This window comes from Egretta garzetta, unplaced genomic scaffold (genome assembly GCF_000687185.1).
Source record: "Egretta garzetta isolate BGI_Z169 unplaced genomic scaffold, ASM68718v1 scaffold70, whole genome shotgun sequence".
Classification (NCBI taxonomy): Eukaryota; Metazoa; Chordata; class Aves; order Pelecaniformes; family Ardeidae; genus Egretta; species Egretta garzetta.
The window spans coordinates 1,356,018-1,375,238 of record NW_009258539.1 but is presented as its reverse complement, the minus strand read 5'-3'; the positions used below and the strand labels follow the sequence as shown (position 1 = coordinate 1,375,238).

At 43.5% G+C, this 19,221-nt stretch overlaps 1 protein-coding gene across 1 annotated transcript in view; it reads right to left on the bottom strand.

Annotated features, from left to right (window-relative positions):
- Positions 1-8,268: 8,268 nt before the first annotated feature.
- The window catches only part of MED14 (mediator complex subunit 14), a gene marked incomplete at its 5' end in the record, with an annotated part of 39,640 nt that continues 28,687 nt past the window's right edge, over positions 8,269-19,221 (bottom strand). Inside the window, 8 exons of the mRNA XM_009646133.2 lie at positions 8,269-8,808; positions 12,321-12,510; positions 13,082-13,207; positions 13,653-13,760; positions 13,985-14,164; positions 14,847-15,082; positions 15,752-15,934; positions 16,993-17,124. Of these exons, the coding sequence (XP_009644428.1) occupies positions 8,735-8,808; positions 12,321-12,510; positions 13,082-13,207; positions 13,653-13,760; positions 13,985-14,164; positions 14,847-15,082; positions 15,752-15,934; positions 16,993-17,124 (1,229 nt within the window). The remainder of the gene's footprint in view (positions 8,809-12,320; positions 12,511-13,081; positions 13,208-13,652; positions 13,761-13,984; positions 14,165-14,846; positions 15,083-15,751; positions 15,935-16,992; positions 17,125-19,221) is intronic.

Here is a 19,221-nt window from a genome sequence, read left to right as displayed (position 1 = left end):
CGGGGTGTGAGGGTGGTGTTTTTTTTTAGGGGGGGGGGGGGGGAGTCTCTCCCACAGACAAAGTGTTTATGGAGTTCAGAAAGGCTCCGTGCAGGCCTGGGTCCAGACCTGTTCTTACTCCACCGGTGCACTCCCGTGGGTGCCAGCCAGAAGCAGGCTCCTCGGGACACCTCTCGTTCAAGAGGACGATATGAATTAATTCTCCATGGCTGGCCTGTTCCTGCACAGCCTCCACCATCTTCATTTCGTCGGCTTTGACCTGTGCTCTGCCTATCCTTGAACCAGGCTAATACTGCCTCTTTCAGTGTGTGGGCCACCCTGGCAAAGATTTGGGATGGCATGGAGGGGGGTACTTTTATTTATTTAAATGCCCCTGCAACTCAAATGTGGAGGAAAATTTGGAAAGTCAAAGAAAATCAGAGTAAGATTTTGATGTCCTTCCTTAAAAACTAAGGTATGAAAAGCACTGAGGTAAAACAAGGATACAGGCTGGTCACCTTCACTTTCTGTTCGCTGCTGTTGAATAGCACAGTGTTGCTGTATTCAGATTTGTAAAAATGCAACGATGTTCACATTGAAAAAAACCCCAAACAACAAAATCCAACCCCAAACCCCAGTATCCCAGTCTCAGCTATCTTCACTGGAATTAGAATTTGCATAAAAGATTAATTTTGTAATAATTCCATTTTAAACTTTTTTAATATTTAAAACTTGTAAGTGTCTTAAAATTTCCTCACAGTGTTAAATCAAACTGTGTAGACATAAATAGGCTTTCAAATAATTACATTTGCTCCAAAACCCGATAATGACAAGTTGGCTTTATTATTTTTTTAAACCGTTTCCTTGTATAAGCTTTGCTGACTTAAGTCCTCCTGAATCCTAGCGTGATGCATGCAAAGTCTTGACTGTCGGACAAAAAGCTCCAAGAAACTGTGGGATGGGAAAAAAAGTAGAGAAAAAAAAAATCCTGGTATGGAATTTATTTTGGTTAGTTTGGTTAACTGAGGAATCCTGCTGCTGGCAGAGGAAGGTAAGAAGCAAAGGCGAATTCGCGAGGCCTTCCTTGCAAAATCACTACGATGGACTGGAATAAGAGAGTTGTGAGATGGAGAACATTTCTGATCCCTTTTGGAGGGAGTCTGAGTTTGTCACATGGCAACCTAAAAATCTGCCTTTGCTCGTGCAGGCCTTCATCAGCAAATATTCTGTTTAAGGTCAAACAAGGAATCCTACAGAGCTACCCACCTGCTGACGTTTTCCTAAAACTAACCTCTCTGAAATGATAAACTGGGTTCGATGGGGAGAGAAGAAGTACCTTCTCAGGCAGCCTCTCCTGCTCTTCTAGATCTCTTGAAATCTCTCCTTTATTAATTCCTGCTCTATTTCATTTACTTGCATGGAGATCGAGGATGTTCCCATCTCTTCTTCCAATCTGCCTCATGGGTAGGCCTCCTCCTGTGCAGGGACAACTCAACCCGATGACCTGTTTGAGGCATGAAGAGGAGAACAGAACAGTCATGCCAGCCTAAAAAAAGAGACACTGCTCCTCCCTCTCAGTTGCAGGGAGGTCATCCCAGCGCCTGGGGCGGGGAGAGCAGCCGTGGGGAAGGGGAAGGAGGGAAGGAGCCAGGGATGGTCCCTCTACCCAGCCCGTGGTGGGTGCTCCCCAGGATGCCAGCCTGCACTGCATTCCTCCTGCTGGCTCCCTCCACTCCTCCCTAACTTTAAGCTAGGTCTTTAAAAGAGAGCTATGGCTGGGTGGATTTCATTGTTGTTGTTGTTCTTGCCAGAGAACAAACCAAGATGTTTCTAAAATCACGATTTAACAGCTGCTGCCTGACTGTGGTCCTCACCCTGCCCAAAGGGACTGGAGCTCAGCAGCAAGATGGAAAAGGGGCAGTTTTTGACTTGGACGCTTAAAAATATCAGATCATGCTCATCGCTTTTGCCATAATCTCTGTAGAGCACCACAAAGCTCAGAGCAGTAAGCATCTCCAAGAGCCTCCCCAGGGTAAACAGAGCAGAATTGTAAGTTTAGGCGGAAACATGTAACTTTAAGATGAAGCCTGCCAAGTTTATAAGCAGCACTTCACAGCGCATTTGCTTGCAATGGATCTGGGTTTGGAGACATGGGAGGCTGCTGCCAGCCCCATATTTCTTGCTAAACGCAAAGCAGAACCCCTTGTTTTACCTTTTTTTATAGCTGTACAAGCGGTCAGACCTCTGGCACCTTCTGCAACGCACACACTGAATCTTGGGTCTTCCTCCCAAACCCCTTCAGCCAGGAGGAAGAAACTCATCTCTGCAGAATGCATCAGTTCATTGCATCCTCCAGTCCTCCAAGGAGAAGAAGAGCAGCAGCAGCACCACCACCACAGCAGGGCCACGACTGCTCAGTGCCCGGCACTGGTACTGCTGCCCACAAAGACCCTGCACAAGGTAGGGCTGTACAGTACTGCATATTATGAAAGAAAAGAGGACTCCTTGGAAATACTCCAGTCAGGATGACCTCTGTGACTTTCTGCCGATGTCTGTCTGTCTCTGAGGCAGTCATAGAAGTTAAAAAGATGGAGGAGCGCTGCTGCGTCCCACCAATCTGGTCCGAAGACTTTCTTCTGCCCATGAGCTAGGTAAATCTGTACAACAAAACCCACATGGCTGATGGGTGACCTTGGGCTTCAGCTGCATACTCTGCCCGGCATCACTGCCTGACTGTGAACACCACTGATGTTTCAAGGTAATATCATCCCAAATAAATGAAACAAACCAGAGTAATCCTCTTCCAGGACACCCAGAAGTACCTGTGCTGTGTTTGCTAATCAACAGTGTGTTTGAATAAAAGGTTGGTGCCTTCAGACTTAAATCTTGCCCTGTGCGAGCAGCTGACTCTTCAGTAAGGTCACAATGTTGAATGTGGATGGTACCACACTGAGCAGCGAGCAAGAGGCAGGGGTGTGTAGCCAAACTTTTGGTTTTTTTAAAACACTCATCTGCAACAGGACACAAATGCAGAAAAATGCAGAAATGCGTAGAGGAAAGCAACCTACAAACCTGATTTCAGACACGACGAGTGATGAATTCAGGTTGACCAAGACCAACTCTGTATAGACCTGGACACCCAGAGCATAGAAAAGAATGCATTAATTTGTAAAGCTTGCCCTGCTCCCCATTTGTGAGTTACCATGAAAGGAAAGGCACTACCCAGCAAAGTAAGCGCTCCTTAGGGAAATTCCAGCCCACAGAAATAAAAAAGAATTTAATGTTTCTGAACATCCAGAGCTACCCCAAACGCACACCTCATGCTCGTGCATTCAGTGTGAAGCTACGTGAAGGTGAGGGACTGCACCTACACTGCTACATGAGAGGGACAGGACCCGGGCCTGGGCCCTTGGGACAAGTGGCCCCATCTGGCTCACATCCGCATGCGTCCGTACCCGTCCTGCCCCCAAGCAAATTCAGCTTCTAGCAGAGGGATGGAAAAAATACTGACACTGAGCCCATCCTTCAGAGACCCTCGTGAAGCAGAAGATTCAATAGCGCGACCACTGCAGGTTCCCAAGAGCAGCCTGGCAAAAGCCGAGGTCTGCGGCTCGGTTTCCCCAGCCAACTCCCGCATCCCTGCTGGTGCAGCGGGACAGGGGTGGAGAACACAGGAGGCATTTTTCCATGGCAGCAGCTGGCGGTGAGGGAGAGCCGCTTGGCAAACGGCTTCTCTTGTGGTGTCCTGACACGATAGCCCGGGAGCCGAACTGGAAAACTTGAACCCAAGAGTGCAGGGTAGGTGGCAACGGCAGAGCTGGGTTCAAACATGGGTTAGGCCTCAGCTGGTGGGAGAGCCAGGAGCTCTCCCTGGGCACTGAGGGGCCGGCTAAACAGGACCCGTGGCTGAGATGGGCTCAAGAAGGCTGCTGCCGTGAGTGTGTGTGTGTGTGGAAGATGCCTCAGCAGTATTTGCAGTTAAGTTTCAGTTTTCACAGGGTAACATTACTAAAACAGCTGCTTTAACATATCCAAATCCTTAGGGAACGGTCTGCTTTGCAGCTTTTGCTGGGAGAAAGGCAGGGGATCGATGTAATTAAACGAGATCTGGCCTGTCCTGCTAGCTGAGGCAAAGCGTTAGCTCTTACTTAACGGCACCCGTGCGCGGTAACTGCAACATCATTCAGGGCTGCGGAATTCCCAAGCAGAGCGGCACCAGAGACGCAGCTGGCAGCTCCCGGCCCCCCGCCACGCTGGCTCCCTCCCTGCTTGGCCGGAGACCCGTTGCATGAATCCATGCCAAAGGCGCAGTAGGGTCCAGGCTGGCCTGCACCCCCCCTCCCAAGCCGCCCCCTCCCTCCCTCTGCTGCAAAATCAGCTTCAAAGGCCGGGAGCCCTTTTTTCTGCCTTTCAAACGCAGCACTTATGGTTTGCCTGCCGCTTTGCAAGCGTGCAAAAGCCTCAAAAACCAAGATGTGGAAAGGAGCACGCTGCCTGATCCGGGGCAGTGGGCAGGGCCTGGGAGCTGGGGCCTCAGCCCTGGGCTTCCCTGCCCGTACGCACCAGGCTATGGCGAGGCGGAGGTGCGAGCGCTGTGGGCGCGGGTTCCTAAGGGGAGGACAGGACACCTCATTTACTGTTGATCAGCTGCAGCCGCCCTGAGAGGAGTTGGACACCCGGGAGGCAGGCGCATCCCCAGGCGTGGCAGAGGAAGAGGGAGGGGACCCCCTTCCCACCTGGACCCGCTCTGCTCCGGGAGCTGCCTGCCCCAACACCTGGCAAGGATGCCAGCAAAACCCTTCCCCACCCCAGGCCAGCCTCTTAGCACACCACTTTTTTGTAGTTTCTGACAAACACCCCCTTCAGCCTCTGCTCTCCCAAAAGAAAGCCTCAGGTGCAGCTGAAATTCCCCTGCTCTGGTATGTGCAGCCTGGAGAGTGGGATTTTAAAAACATGTGTGGTGGTGGGGAAGCACAGGAGGAGCAAAACCAGTCAACAACAAGCCTAAACATTGCACCTCTTCACCCCTGTGAGAGCCCCGTTTCGCATAGCAGAGACCATTTTCCCCGCAGCACTGGCTTATGCCAGGTGCTCCTGGCTGCGTGCAAAAGTGCGAGGGGATGGGGTCTTGTCCTGGGGCGGGGGGGGCTCTGCCTGCACCGCCTCCGGAGGCCTCTCCATTTCTTGGGGCAGGAATTCAGGCTCTCCAGGCTTAAGCTGCCGTAGCTTTCCATGTCCGTGCCGCTCCGCACGGCCCCCAACTGATGCAAGCACAACCCTTCCTCACTCAGCATCTCTTATCTTTCAGAGCAGCAGCCGGGTGTTTCCTGTAAAACTTATTACACAGGGTCATTTCCCAAATAAGTTAATCACCGCTCTGGAAGAACGTGAGGGGCCGGGAGTACACAGGGAGAGGGTCACGCAGGGAAGGGTAGCACAGCACAGCACTGCTTCCCGGGCTTGCGATGCTCCCGGAGGCAAAGTTAAGTCTTAAAAACATTTCAAAAAAATTATGGCCTACCCATTGAACGCTGAACCCCCAGCGGCTGTTGGAGCGTCTTAGGAAAAGCCCCGCAATGTTTGAAGTCAATGTGGTTTAATCTAAACATGGAACTCTCAATTATATTGCTATTATGGGGCTACACAGCAGTCACACCTTCATAACTACAGTCTAGATGCTACATACGGTTAATAAGTTTCAATTACACATTAATTTATTGAAATACATTCCTTAGAGCTTGAAAACATTTAAAATTCTATGGTACATGGAAAATTTGGGCCAGGGGAACAACTATAACCGCCTGAGCTGAAATAACGAGTGTGGCACAACTTCTGAAGTGACACCTTTGACGGTTTAATCATAAATCTGATTTAAATGACCCAAATATTCTCCTAATAGTCTGTTTTTCATAGAAGAAGATTTTTCTTTAAAATGCCCGCTAACTTGAGTTACTCTCAACTAATGGATGAGACCAAGTGCATGCTTAGAGACAAACTATAGCTCTTGAACGAAAAACAGCTTCTGGTTTTATGGAAGCTTTGTTTTGTCTCAGCTACTTGTTATCTGAACTTGTTTCCTGCAATCTTTGCAAACACAGTTAAAACACCTGCAGTCTCAAAGGCAATCTGCAGGACACTTAAATGCATAAGGAGAGCAAGAAATTTAAACTTAGTTTCAAGCAAAAAAAAAAACCAAACACAAAACCCAAAACAAAACCCAAAAAACTCACCTTGATTCAGGTCTTTTTCTGAGCGTTTGCAGGGCACAAAAAAGCCCCTCTCCTCCTTGCTCTGTTCAGAAAACCTTTAACACCACTTGATCGGTGTTTGTTACCTGGAAAGCCACAAAGTCCATTGCTGTCATCTCAGTGGCTTCTTGGATAGTTAAAAAGTTGTGCGTTCCCATTTGATGCTGGCTAACATTGCTATGCCAGATCCGCCCACCAGTTCAGAACTGCTCTTTTTCCCTGTATAATTTCTCTCACGCTTCTCCCACAGGCAGGTTTATCAGAAACCTCGTATGGTACCACAGCACGCGGAGTCACTGCAGCATTTTTAGTGAAATGAAGGGACAACCGAATCTCCTGTAACCATTACAATCCACAAATAGTCCCAATGCAGCAGGCAGGCGTGAACATGTGGCTACCACAAAACTAGACCGAAGACATGAAGAACTAAGCTTAAAACTGCGCTTGTAAATACACACGGTCATTTCTTTGAAAGGAACAGGTGTGACTGGTCAGTGGGAAACACTTCCTTTTACTAGTAGCATTTTCCTTGAGAATTTAATTATTTAGGATGAAGGCATAAAACGCGGCGTATGTTAAGAGGAGCGGTGTGTATAACATCAAATTCAGTCTTCTCACAACATCAGGTTGGGAACTGGGTCAGTTCATAACCATCTGCCACAAGTTTACGTATTTTGTTTTCTCTGCCCTAGGGGTAGACCTTCCTCCTCCCTCTTACTTTCAAGTGCTGAAGCTCCCGGGGGGGCCCTCGCCCACCAGCACACTCACCTGCCCCGTAGCACAAGGAACAGCAGATGCTTCTCTGCGCATCAGAAGCTGCTTTCAGGCATGGGAACGCTCAGACCTTGAATCCAGACTAGCAACCAGCATAACAGCTAGCCGTTTTCAGACAGACTGGTATGCGCTCTCCATTGTTTTAAAGCATCAGTTTAGTTGTGAAAAGAATACAAAGTCTTTCCAACAGAGTAGCAGCAGCAACAAGGTTTTAACGATTGCCAGGGTTTTCACTCCAGTGGATGAGCTTCGCATTTCAGAAGCAGAAACTGCATAAAAGGTTTTAGATACGCACAGGTCAGGAAAGTACTGACTAGTTCAGTACCAACACCCACAAGCACAGGTTCAAGGCTGAAATCTGAAGTGGACGCCAACCAAAAGATTATTTCTAATGGCAAGAGCTTTGAACGATTTTTTTTTAGAAGGGCTGTGACGGTTGTAGGGGGAAATGGGCAGCCTCAAAGCCAGCAGGGCAGGCTAGAATCCATCCACCAAAAGATTTTTAAAATTAGTTTAAAACATCCTTCAGCTGAGCAGGGAGCTGACAAAGGTCTGCAAAGGGAGTGAGGCAGAATAGCAGAAAGTTACTCTTGCAGGAAGTCAGGAAACAAACTTGAACTCAATATGGTTAAATGACAGAGTAATTCCTACGGATGGAAATTTTATGCAGTTGCAAGAGCCTTCAGTCATTGCTGACAATGTTATTTACATGCATCCAATTAAAAAAAGTTAAATGCCAGGTTGCTTCTTTTTTGGATCAGCCTCTCCAATTTCATGGTATACAGTTCAAGCTTCTACCTTACCTGCCTTTACACTAAGACAAATAATACTCTGTTATTACAGAGGTGCCTATAATTGCAAACTCCATGACAGATGAAGAAAGGTGCTTTGGGGACAGAACAGATGTAGTTCCTTAGGACAGTAAGAAATGAAGCACTGTTTTAAGTAAATACTAATTATTTATTACAGGAAAATGAACAAACTCTGTTTTCCTATGACTTGGAACAAATCAAACCCACAGAATAAATAAATAAGGGTTTTTTGTTTGTTTGTTTTTTTAAGTTAGCAGCACGTGTGTGGGGGGGGAACAAGATCCCATACAGAGATAGCCAAGTAAGCGTGAATACAAGAGATCAAGAGATCTGCCCAGTGGCTATAGTGGAGAGGAGTAAAGTTTAAGAGTATACAACATCCAGTTTAAGATTTTTTTTTTTTAATCCAGTTTATTAAATATTGCTTTTTGGGGACATGTTTACAACAAGCCCAAATAAATCGTTTAAGGATTCAAAGCAGTCATATTAAAATACAGCTTCAATATAAAGTTTGTCACAGTTTTACAGTATTCAAAAATGACAGACCTGCCTTAAAAAAAGACTGTTACACCAAAACATAAGAAAAAACAGAAAAACAAACAAGTTTGGCATTTTCATCATCTTTATAGTATAAAACAGAATGTTAAATCTATTACCAGCAAGATGATACTTGGATCTATTACCTAGTCTGAAGTGTCTCCCGTTAAAACACACTATACAACAGCACTATACAAAAGTCGTGGTGATACTCATTTGACGAAAGTGCATCCCTGAAAGTTTGCCAGTTTATTATAGTTAGCTCTTAAAAAAAAAAAAAAAAAAAGGTAAAATTAAAACGTCCTCTTTTAACCGAAGGCTTTACTATAGATTTTTTATTTTTTTTTCGGTTTTGTCTCGCTTTCAGCCTTCTTTTAAAAGTGTCTAGGGACGCCCACCAGGGGGCAGCGCAAGATTAACCATCAAATCACGAACGGCCGCAAATATTGTGCATTCACCTGGAAACAGGGAAAAGAAAGAGGTTAGCATCGCGCCGCAGACGGGCCCTCGCTCTTAACGCGCTCGCGAGGCAGCGCCCAACGCCGACTCTGACCCCCGCCGTACGGGCAGAGGTCGACGGGACACAGGGACAGACTGGCCAAATCCCAGCCACCTCCGAGGATGTCGGGATTTGTAATGGGGTTTTTTTAGTGAAGCAGCTCCGTCTTTCCCAGCATGACCCCTCTTTGCTGGTTGTGAAATTGCTCTTAGCTTTTAGGTGCGTTTGACAAACGTCAGATTGAACCTACGCTAGAGTTTGTCATGCGTGGCACTGCAATCCGAATTTTTCCCTACGCTGTTAATTAAGAGCACTACAACTCATAAAGAAACACCCCCCCACCATCACTTTTTCAACTTCGGTTTGCATTGATTAAGAGCAGAAACTCAACATTTCAAAAGACTCAAGTCTGCAACAGCTGGAAGATGTTTTCTGCCCGAAGCCTAGTTTTGGAACCATGTTTAATTCCAAGACTGGGCAAAAGTCAGAAATCTCTTTCTTTCAACCAAATCGCTCTGGCGCTACCCTTGACATTTAGACTGCAAGATAAAACGCAGAGCAAATGGACTTTTGTTGCAAACGGCTGAGATCTAATACAGAGAGGAAAAACCAGCCACGGCAGTCTCAAGTTTTGAATCCCAGCGTTTTTTGACAAACACACACACACACGTTCTGAAATAGCTTAAGAAAGTTAAAACCAATAGAATCAAAAGGGTTTAATTAGAACAACAGAAGGTGAAGTGTTAGGCAGCTGTGACTTTCATCTACTCTTTCCTGGTAAGAGAACACAGTTAATAGCCACTATTGTACCCTGGTCACTGTGGGATGAATTTTTCCTGCATTATTTCAAGAAACATCAGTTAGAAGACATTGAATTTTGCTGCTGAAGGAGCAACAGCGTGAGCAAAGAGATAAGAGCAGAGTCTGCTGGGATGCATTAATCCTTAACTGCCAAACTAGGGACTCCCAAGATTGTTTTGGGCAAGCCATTATCATATCAAAGCTACAAATCCGGGCTACATATCATCCACCGCATCACTGAAAAACGTTTAGTTGTGAGGTGCTTCAAGAAATACCACGTGAGTCCCTTGAGTTCCTCTCTAAGGGTCACCTCCAGCACCCGTAGGGACTTTCACTTCCTTACCAGATTGATGTCCACTACATAATGCAGGGTGTAGACTTACAGCTCAAGCTTAACCCTATTATTCCAGGGCATTGATTCCATCTAAGTTCATATAATTATTTCCCCCAAAGAAAATATTTTTTTCCCACGGAGGCACAGGTAAAGTGCTCTCAGAAAGACAACATACTTGCAATGAGTCAACATTTTACTGTTAAACACAGCAGAACATGTTTGCCCACAGATCTGAAAAAGAAAACTCTTCCAAAAGAACTTACTTTTCAGGCACTACCATTTTATTAAGAGGAAAATTAAGCTGAATACAAAATACTTTCTCACAAAGAGAGAAAGGTAAAAAAGATACAGCCAAAACGAGGCAACACTGATTATGGGTTACAATGAAAGTGCCAGTAGTATCATATGTGCATGATGGGAAGCCCTGGTCCTTTCTGACTGAAACAGTGAAAAATTAACCAAGCAAATTGCAATTAGTGCAGCAGAAGAGCTAACAGAGGTTGGAAAATCCTGGGTACAGCACAAGAGCATCAGAAGAGAAAGGATATGCATCTGGGATGTCCCATGTACTGCTGCTGTAAAAGAATTCTCCCAACTCTCTACTTTCACCTGTTGGCTTTCCTATCACCTTTCAACAGCAAAGAAAAGAAGGTATCTTGTTCTCTTTTATCAGATATAACAATGTAAGTTTTGACAGTAAGAACACAAGAAATTGCATTTCAAGTTTCCTCAGGGAAGATCCTGCTTTGATGGTGGTGGTGGAAATCAATCAATCAATCCATACAGACTCATTCTTTCTTTTAGAAGTCAGAGGAAAGACCACTAGAAATGTCCTCTGCTCAGCTAGCTACATTCTTCTTTGCCTGGATAAGGTCCTGCTTGGGGCCACAAGCTCTTTTTATATGCATTTTTTTTTCCCTGTCTATACACTGCTCCCTGTACTGCACTCTCAAACTACTTCAAAACTTGTGTGACAAACAAAAATTGTCTATCCTGATCTACCTAATGATCATCAAAAGACATCTCACCTGTGATACTCAAGAGCAGCTTTGACAATTACTCCCTATGCTGCGGTATTTTGTGGAGGGTTTACCTTAAAACACAACTTAGAGCAATAACAAACAGCAAAACAAGTATCTACCCTTCCCCACACTAGGGGAACTCAGTGGGGAAGCACCTTCCAAGAGAAACACCTGAAGCTTAGTTAACGTATCCTGAAATCAAAGTGCTATACAAACAACAGTTCTGTACCACATACAGAACTCTTAGCGGTAACCCCACACGCCCTCAAGGCTATTCTCTCTTCTATTTACCTACACTATGACTATATGTTAAACAGGAAAACGCACGTTCATTTAAATCTCATCACAATTTTCAGAAATGTATGCATAGCCACACCAATTTAAGATAAACATTGCTCATGTTCTAGCAATCGAAATAAACCATCAAGCATTGTTAAAATTACTGCATAACAATGAGATGAATAATTATACAGAACAGAAGTAGAATTCAACTGCTGGATTCACAACTTCAATCTGTTCACTGAGTTATTGGAAAAAGGTTTTGTTCTTCAGCATGTAACTACAGCAGAGCTGAAAGTTATTGTTCTTATGAGCCATCTGTGTGTTAGGACCCCAAACCACTGCTTACAGACCACATGCTGCCCAAAGAACCTGCTACTGTTGTTCAATGTTTTGGATATTAAAAAGAAAATAAAAAGCATGACGAACAAGAGGGAAAGCAAAGCACAACATTGCTCACAGCGCACTACCTGAATGAACATTCAGAACAACCTACTTAGCTCAAACACTTCACAGCACGTTTGGTGGGCAGAACCATATGCGCCTCTGTTAGTGTACACACTGACAAAGGAGTATACGATGACTCCAACTACTTTTTAATCATTCACAGCACGTGGACAAGTTCTGATAACTATTTTAACATCCCTTTATGTTCTACTGTTAAGCTCAATAACTTCATAATTAACCATGAAAACTGACACTTGACCATAGCATATTTCTCGTGACTCAGTCTGGGCCCATTTGTTAAAAAGTCTGACTCCTACTGTGCAGCGAGAGTTGGGCCAACAAGAGGTGCATCCTATCACCTGGGCAGAACAGCAAAATCCAGCCTGAATCATCAGTGTAAACTTCTGATGCGTTGCCAGTACTTGCTATTAAGTTACATATTGCCTGATGTGACAGGAGTTTGTAATCACTAAAGAAGTATGATAGAAACCAAGAAGAATTCAGACTTAAGAGAGGTTTAGTTTTACACTGGAGATTTGTCACAGATGTCTGGGTGAAGAGAATATATCTACTGGACATGTACAGTACCTGATCGTGGTGAATTCAGTTCAGCAAACCTCTTTAGAATATTGCTAACCATCATTGGAGCAGCAACAGAAGAGTTCTGCTGCCTGGGAATGTCAGCCTGTTGCGTTGTACCCGAAGCCATATCATAAATAATTGGGACAATAATACTAACAGCTTCCTGTGGGACTGTTGTTTTCTGTGTTAGCTGGAGCTGCAGGAAAAGAAACAGTGTGTGTTAAGTTGAATGACTTCAGTGCAACTTCGATACAGTTAAACACTCTAGGCCTACAGACAGCGTGCACTTCCACCCCCTCAGTTCTCAGACATCAATTCTGTAACAGAGAAGTTATCCATCGGATGTAGACTCTTTTCTTCTCAAAAGCACCCTACAGTGAGCATTGCCTCCTGCTATCCTTTCCCAGCACTGCTAATATGTCTATCACTTAATCTAGGTGGTTAGTGCCTCAAAGAAGAACAAAACACCCAGAAGTTGAGCATTCGAAGATACTCACAGCCCAGACAGGGAAATGAACTTTATGTATTGTCAACATCTCTCCAAGAGCACAAAACATGAAGAGTTGCTGTGCTTTTATAGGAGGGAGAATAGTAATACTAGCTAAACTCAGTACGTAAGAGATGCATGCAAATCTAGGCTTCCAAACAGCAGAACATTTTTAGCTATTACAGTTGTCAGATAGAGCATGCTTATGTTTTGCTACTAACCCGTGATGATTTCAAAGACACGCAGCCCACAAAATTTTAAAAGAGATAGCTCTACTTACAAAAAACAACATTTTGGATTTCAGCACAACAGCAGGTGTTCCTGGAGGCGCAATCGGCGGTGCACTGGGAGGAATTGTTAAACAAAACTGCACATTCCATTTCAGCTGACTTGCCTGATCAGGGAACTGTTTAGAAGGAGCAGCACAGAGAAAGAACAGCAAAGGTCCCATGTCAGTGACATACATGGCTATGAACTAGGGAAGCACTAGAAAGTAGAATGTGCCTCTCTAGCTAAACTTGCAGATGTTGCCAGGTTTAGCGTAAGCCAGAATAACTCTGAAAGAATTGAGCACAGGGTAAACAAGAATAAAATCAGAAAGATCCCAGCCAGCTCATCCATGTGCCTATTGGGCAGTAATGTGCCTGCAGTTTCTCAAAATCATCAGTTTAAAGGAGAAATTTTGGGAGTTTCCAGGAGAGCTGGTAGTAAAATGAAAACTTCTTTATTAACACTAAATAACATATCCACAAATTGAGAGTAATTCATGTGTTTATAGATAAAGATACGACACCTTTTTTTCTAAATATAATAACCAAAGTTGGGTGAACTAAATAGAACAGTTAACTTACCAGCTCAAGTTTCATGATGTGTACGCAGTCCCTGAGGATATGCGTTGGAGCCCCTAGTAATTTTGTGAAGGCTATTAGGGTGTTTGCTTTAAAAGGTGGTCCTGCAACCTAAGGAAAGACACTATTTAGGACTGCTTATTTAGGTAATAGCTATTTAGGTAACAGCCATTTAGATATTAGCCATTTAATGTCGTAACCAGCATACACAGCTGTTAATTTTGTATTTTGCAGCCCTTACATATGCCAATGAAAGTCAGCAGTACCACTCAAAACACCACCAGAGATTAAAAGCAATGCACAAAAACTTAAACATTAATGATTTGAGTACGTACCCTTGTTTCAAAGAACTTCTCCAAAACTTGTAACTCCTCTGATTTCCACTGTCCTGTATTTTCAGGTGTTACTTTCAGTTGCAAGGTCTGGTTGGTTTTGGGATTGAGAGCAACCCTGCACTTCAGTGCCTCCGTCTTAAACATAATTACACCTGGTTCATTGGAGTTTATTAACTGTAGCTGCATAAAAAGAAGGATCACGTTCAGTCAGTCATTAGTTACATAGCGTGTGCGCGCACACACACACACATTTACTCCCAAGACTGTAGTGATCAATCTGCCCTCTTTCCAGAAACACATTGACACTTGTATACAGGTAAAATTGCCTCGAGAATGGACCTTATGCAAGATTTGGCTTCTTTCTCTGTCACTGAATCAATGCCAAAGAAGTGAAGAGGCGCACATTGTCCGTCCCAAACCCTAAAGCAACATTCATGACTGAGTAGTTCAGTTATTGTCAACCAGTAACTAATTTCTTGGGCACTCCTGCCAAGCAGTGGCATCCCTAGTAACCCTGTGGCTCTTCTAGTTAACTCCCAATGGACATGTTAAACTCATAGAAGGCACGGCATCTGAAAATCTGGACATAGTCTTGCTGTTGTATTGGTTATCAAATTTCACCTGACCAAAAAGGCTTTCTACTTCTAATCTGCGTGGAAAAGAAGAGGAGCTACATGTTTTTTCTAAATTTTGACACTTCAGATGGCAAGATTCAGAAGTATAGCACAAGTCCAACAGCAAATACTATATTTTAAGCATTTCAGTTTGTGCCTGATTTTAAAGACGTGGAATACAGGAGCATGAAAAAGAACCGTTCTGAAGTCATACTAGCAGGTCAGTATTAAAGTAACGTAAACCGTACCGTTTCCTGTTGTATGATTCTCTGAAGATGCCTCCTCATAATAACTGATCCAAGGAATCGCTCAAGAGGGGAGCAAAGATAGCTGCCAGCTAGTCCCGGCACAAGCCCAGGGGTAGGAGAGGGCAATAGCAGAATATTCAAGGCACTGTGGGTGAGGACTGTAGGTATGGATGCAGCCCAAGAGCGCTGAGGTAGTTTACGAGGTGGAGGCATGCTAGTCGGCATTGCTTGGGAACCTATTGATATGGAAAAAGTACTTGCAGTAAGGAAGGATTTAAGTTGAAACAAGATATGTGTTCACTTATTCATTGTCACTATACAAGCAATGAGTTCTCTGGGCCAAAGCTCAATCCTTCTTATTTAAGAATTTGGCTGCCTAGCAATAGGCAACAGACAAAGTAAAAAATTAAGAGTTTTGACCCTCCACCCATGCGAAGAGTCTCCATAACATTAAAATTCTACCCCCTTTTCCTCTTTCTGCAGCATGCCAGCAGATAGCAGGTTTGTACAACAAACTCAATGAGATGTAAAGATGGCTAAATCAGCCGTGCAAGAGCAGCATTACAACTCTGTGATGTTACTATTTGGGTTGGCAAATATGCCTACCATTGCTTTCAATCTAAAGATTTCTCTCTCAGTCACAGAGCTCAGTAGTTTAAGACTAATTTCTGCAGTGCAACAAGAGGTATCAATCCCGCTGAAGTTTATTCTGTATGATTTAATTAATTTCCAATTTGTTACAGAAGACTTGGACAAGGACAGAATAAAGGCTTCACTTCCTTAGACATCTTACTGCGCAAGGACAGTAAAGACTGTTAGCTGACACACACAACTACCAAAACCAACAGAACTAGAAATGTTAAACACAAGTGCTTCGCAGTCATAACACTGATGAAGAAACGTACTTGTTCCAGCTCGTGGGGAATGAGAGGCATCTGGGACAGGTGAATGAAGGGAAGGGTTGGCTGGTGACATTCCAGGCATTCGTGCTGCTGGTGATGGACCAGAGACCTGGGGAGATCCTGGCCAGTTCCCTGCACGCTGACTGGGTGACATCATGGTGTAGGGTGAGCTTGGGTCTATGGTACCTACAGATGTTACAAGACCGTTGTTATTTTTTAAAGAAGTACAAGGTTTTCTAAGCTAGATATCTAAAAAAAAAAAAAAGGCTTACCAAAACCTGTAAAGCATGGAAGTGTCTGCAAGATTTTAGACTACATTTTACAACCGTATAAAAAAACATAGCGGGGGGTGTGGAAATCAAGATACATCTTCAAGGGTTTTCTGGTTTTATTTTTTAAAAAGTAAAATAAAACTGAACGCTAAGGCAAGTCAGCATGTTCAACACTTAACAGGGTCTAAACGTAAGAGCTCTTGCCTGTAGGCTTGGACTTCTACTGCTCCTTAGCAAATGAAAGCCTCAGCTAGACTGTTCCTTATCTATTCAGTATCTTGCAGTTATCTCCGTAAAAGTAACTTTGGTTTTGTACTCTGCTACAAAGACTGATCAGAAGAAGCTTCTTCAACGGTCTGTTGTATATCTGTCTCACTTTGTTCGTCTTGACAGTTAAGTCAGTGTGCTACAATTACAATCTGAACTTTTCATTTATTGTGACCTATGGGATGGTTTCCAATGCACTGTGATTACAAAAAACAATTGTTTGGACAGCTTGCCAAAAAAACTTAATAAAGGAAACAACCAAAAGGCATGTTGCTCGCATATATGTATGTCAAACCAGCAAGACTGACAATGTTTTCAAATTGCAAGTGTTTGAATTTCTAACCTGTTCCAGTTATTTTTCCAGGAAATGTAAGCAGTGAAAATACATTAATTAATCTAACAAGAGACAGTGCTCGTTAAAAGCTGCAGCCATTGTTCTGCTACAAAACCACACGGACCACGTTAGTAAGCAGGAAAGAGCGACTGATAGTCCATTTTTAAAATGTTAGGAACACCTCAACATGCCATGCAGCTACTTTTGATTACTGTTAAAAGTTACACCACATATATGAAAACAGCTACTTAAGCCAATTACAAAACATCAATTTTTCTCAATTAACTTAAGTCTGCTCCAGAAGACTTAATTTCAAGAAGTAAATGGGCTCTATCTGGCACTATATATACACCTGCCAGTAAAGAACTCACCATGAGGGCTGGCAAAGTTAGCAGTTTGTCCCATTGTGATTCCAAGAGAGGAAGGTGAAGGAGTTGGACCAAAGGATGCTGGTGATGGTGCTCTTAAAGCTCCGCTAGGTGAGCTTGCAGCATGCAAATTTCCTAATCAAAGACATCACGTCACTCAACATACACATTCCCCATTTTTCTGTTACAATTTTTTTTTTCTATCAACTGCTACAGCTATCTTGTTTTTAGGGAGACAGCAAACAAGTTTCATGAGAATTTGGTTTTGCACTCAAAGGCTGTATTTTGTACATGCATGAGTGTTATATTTTCCATATTGATTCACCACACAAAGGAAGCTTTCCAAGATATTTGGCTTGAAGAATGGCATTTTCCTCTGCCCAGCCCTTCCCCAAATTTAAATATTTTCAGCTGTTGCGCTATAACAGCTGGAAGCAGAAAGGAGGGCTTTGGTGATGAAAAGCTTTTCTGAGAAAGCAGGTATTTAAAATTAACAGTTTTTCATCTCAGCAAGTCATAAGCCCTAAGAAGGAAACAGTCCGAAACATTACATAGCTACAGATGACAGTTTCACTGAATGTTTTTTTTTTTAGCTTCAAAATGTACTTTCCAAAACATGCATGGCAGGACTTTGCTTTGCTATTTTTCCATAATATAAGGTGCATTCTCTTGCCTGACTTGGAACTAAACATAGAAAAAGCATGCACACACAAGAAGAGCTGCATGTGTATTTCCAGTACACAATTAGTGCACAAATTCTCAGCCGTTTTACCTGGTGACTGTGTGTGCATCATAGACGGAGATGGTGTCACTGTGTTGTGGTAGGAGGTGGGTGGTGAAGTAAGAGGATATGCTCCCGATGCTCCTGCCTGTTTTGCGAACGGCTGAAATTGTCAACACAGGACAATGAAAATATTTGATAATTTTGTACTAAAATAAAGTTAAGTACGTGCAGAAGAATACTCATGAGAGTTTGGTCCCCACCTACGAAATCTGATAGGTCCATCAACACAGTTATTTGATTCTTTGTATCACCTTGTTCAGTGCTCACTATTTTTTTTTCCAGGGACTTTTTGCAGTTTTTCCTCAAGAGGTAATACCTCTGCACTTCATTCCTTTTTATCTGCCACCCTGTAACAGAGAAACCTCCTGACTGCCCCTCCCATCTTTTATCTTAAACAGGCACTTTCCCTCCCTCCGTCCTTTGCTTCTAAGGCAGCAAGTCTCATGTGACCTTCCAACGCTGCTGTTCATATGCTATGGGCAGTTTACACTGGAATGAGAAATGGCAAGATAAATTAATACATTTTGCCCCAAGGGGAATTCCACAGCAAAGCAATTTTATAGTCTCCCTTTCCATTTTTTACTGCTAATCCTTTTAGAACATAAGTTCTTAAAATCCTTCCAGTTGTGGAAGACAATAAACATTTCTTATTTTGCCTGGAGGGTACCTGTTGTTGTGGTTGCTGCGGTGGCTGCTGAGGTTGAAGCTGTGATATCAAAGAATCCATCATGTCTCCTCCAATAGGAGAAGGTGGGTTATCGTCTTCATTTACAGACCGTCTTCGTGCATCCTGATTGCTGTCAACAAACATGTTCAGAAACGTCTGTGGAAAAAGCAGTTTTGTTAGCAGTTTCCCAATTAAAATTTTATTACATAAATGAGCACAGTATTTGCTGAGCTCTAATACTGTATCAGCTACAGCACATAAGAAACAGGCAGGTCTCTAGAACTACTAGTGGGCATTCATTATACACAGTATGAATAGCTTGCAAAATAAATCCATTCATAAACAGAGCTTCTCAGTGGATATTTAAGCTTAATTTCCTTTTTCTTTTAAAAAAACAGGTCTTGCATCACCACCAGACAAGAAACTTTGCTCGTTAACATGAAATACCCCCTGTTAACTGAAATACCAACATTTTTTTTCTCCTTAAAAATAAGGAGAAGCCTACACCTGGAAACAGGTGTTCCAGAACAACTCATCAGTATCCAGAACCTACTAGGCTCTTGCGCCACACCTACAACTGCCCTGTTTGGGTAAGAATGCCCAGGTCACCTCCTTCAGAGCATTGTCTCGTACCCAGAGGAATTTGCCAATGCTCTTGGATTACTTCCTCCTCTACCTTCCCAATTTCATTCTCTTATACTTTTCCACTGTTATCTACAACTGCCTTCCTCTTCCCATTAGCCTTCCACTTAGAATTTGTGGAAGAGGTATATGTTTAGGA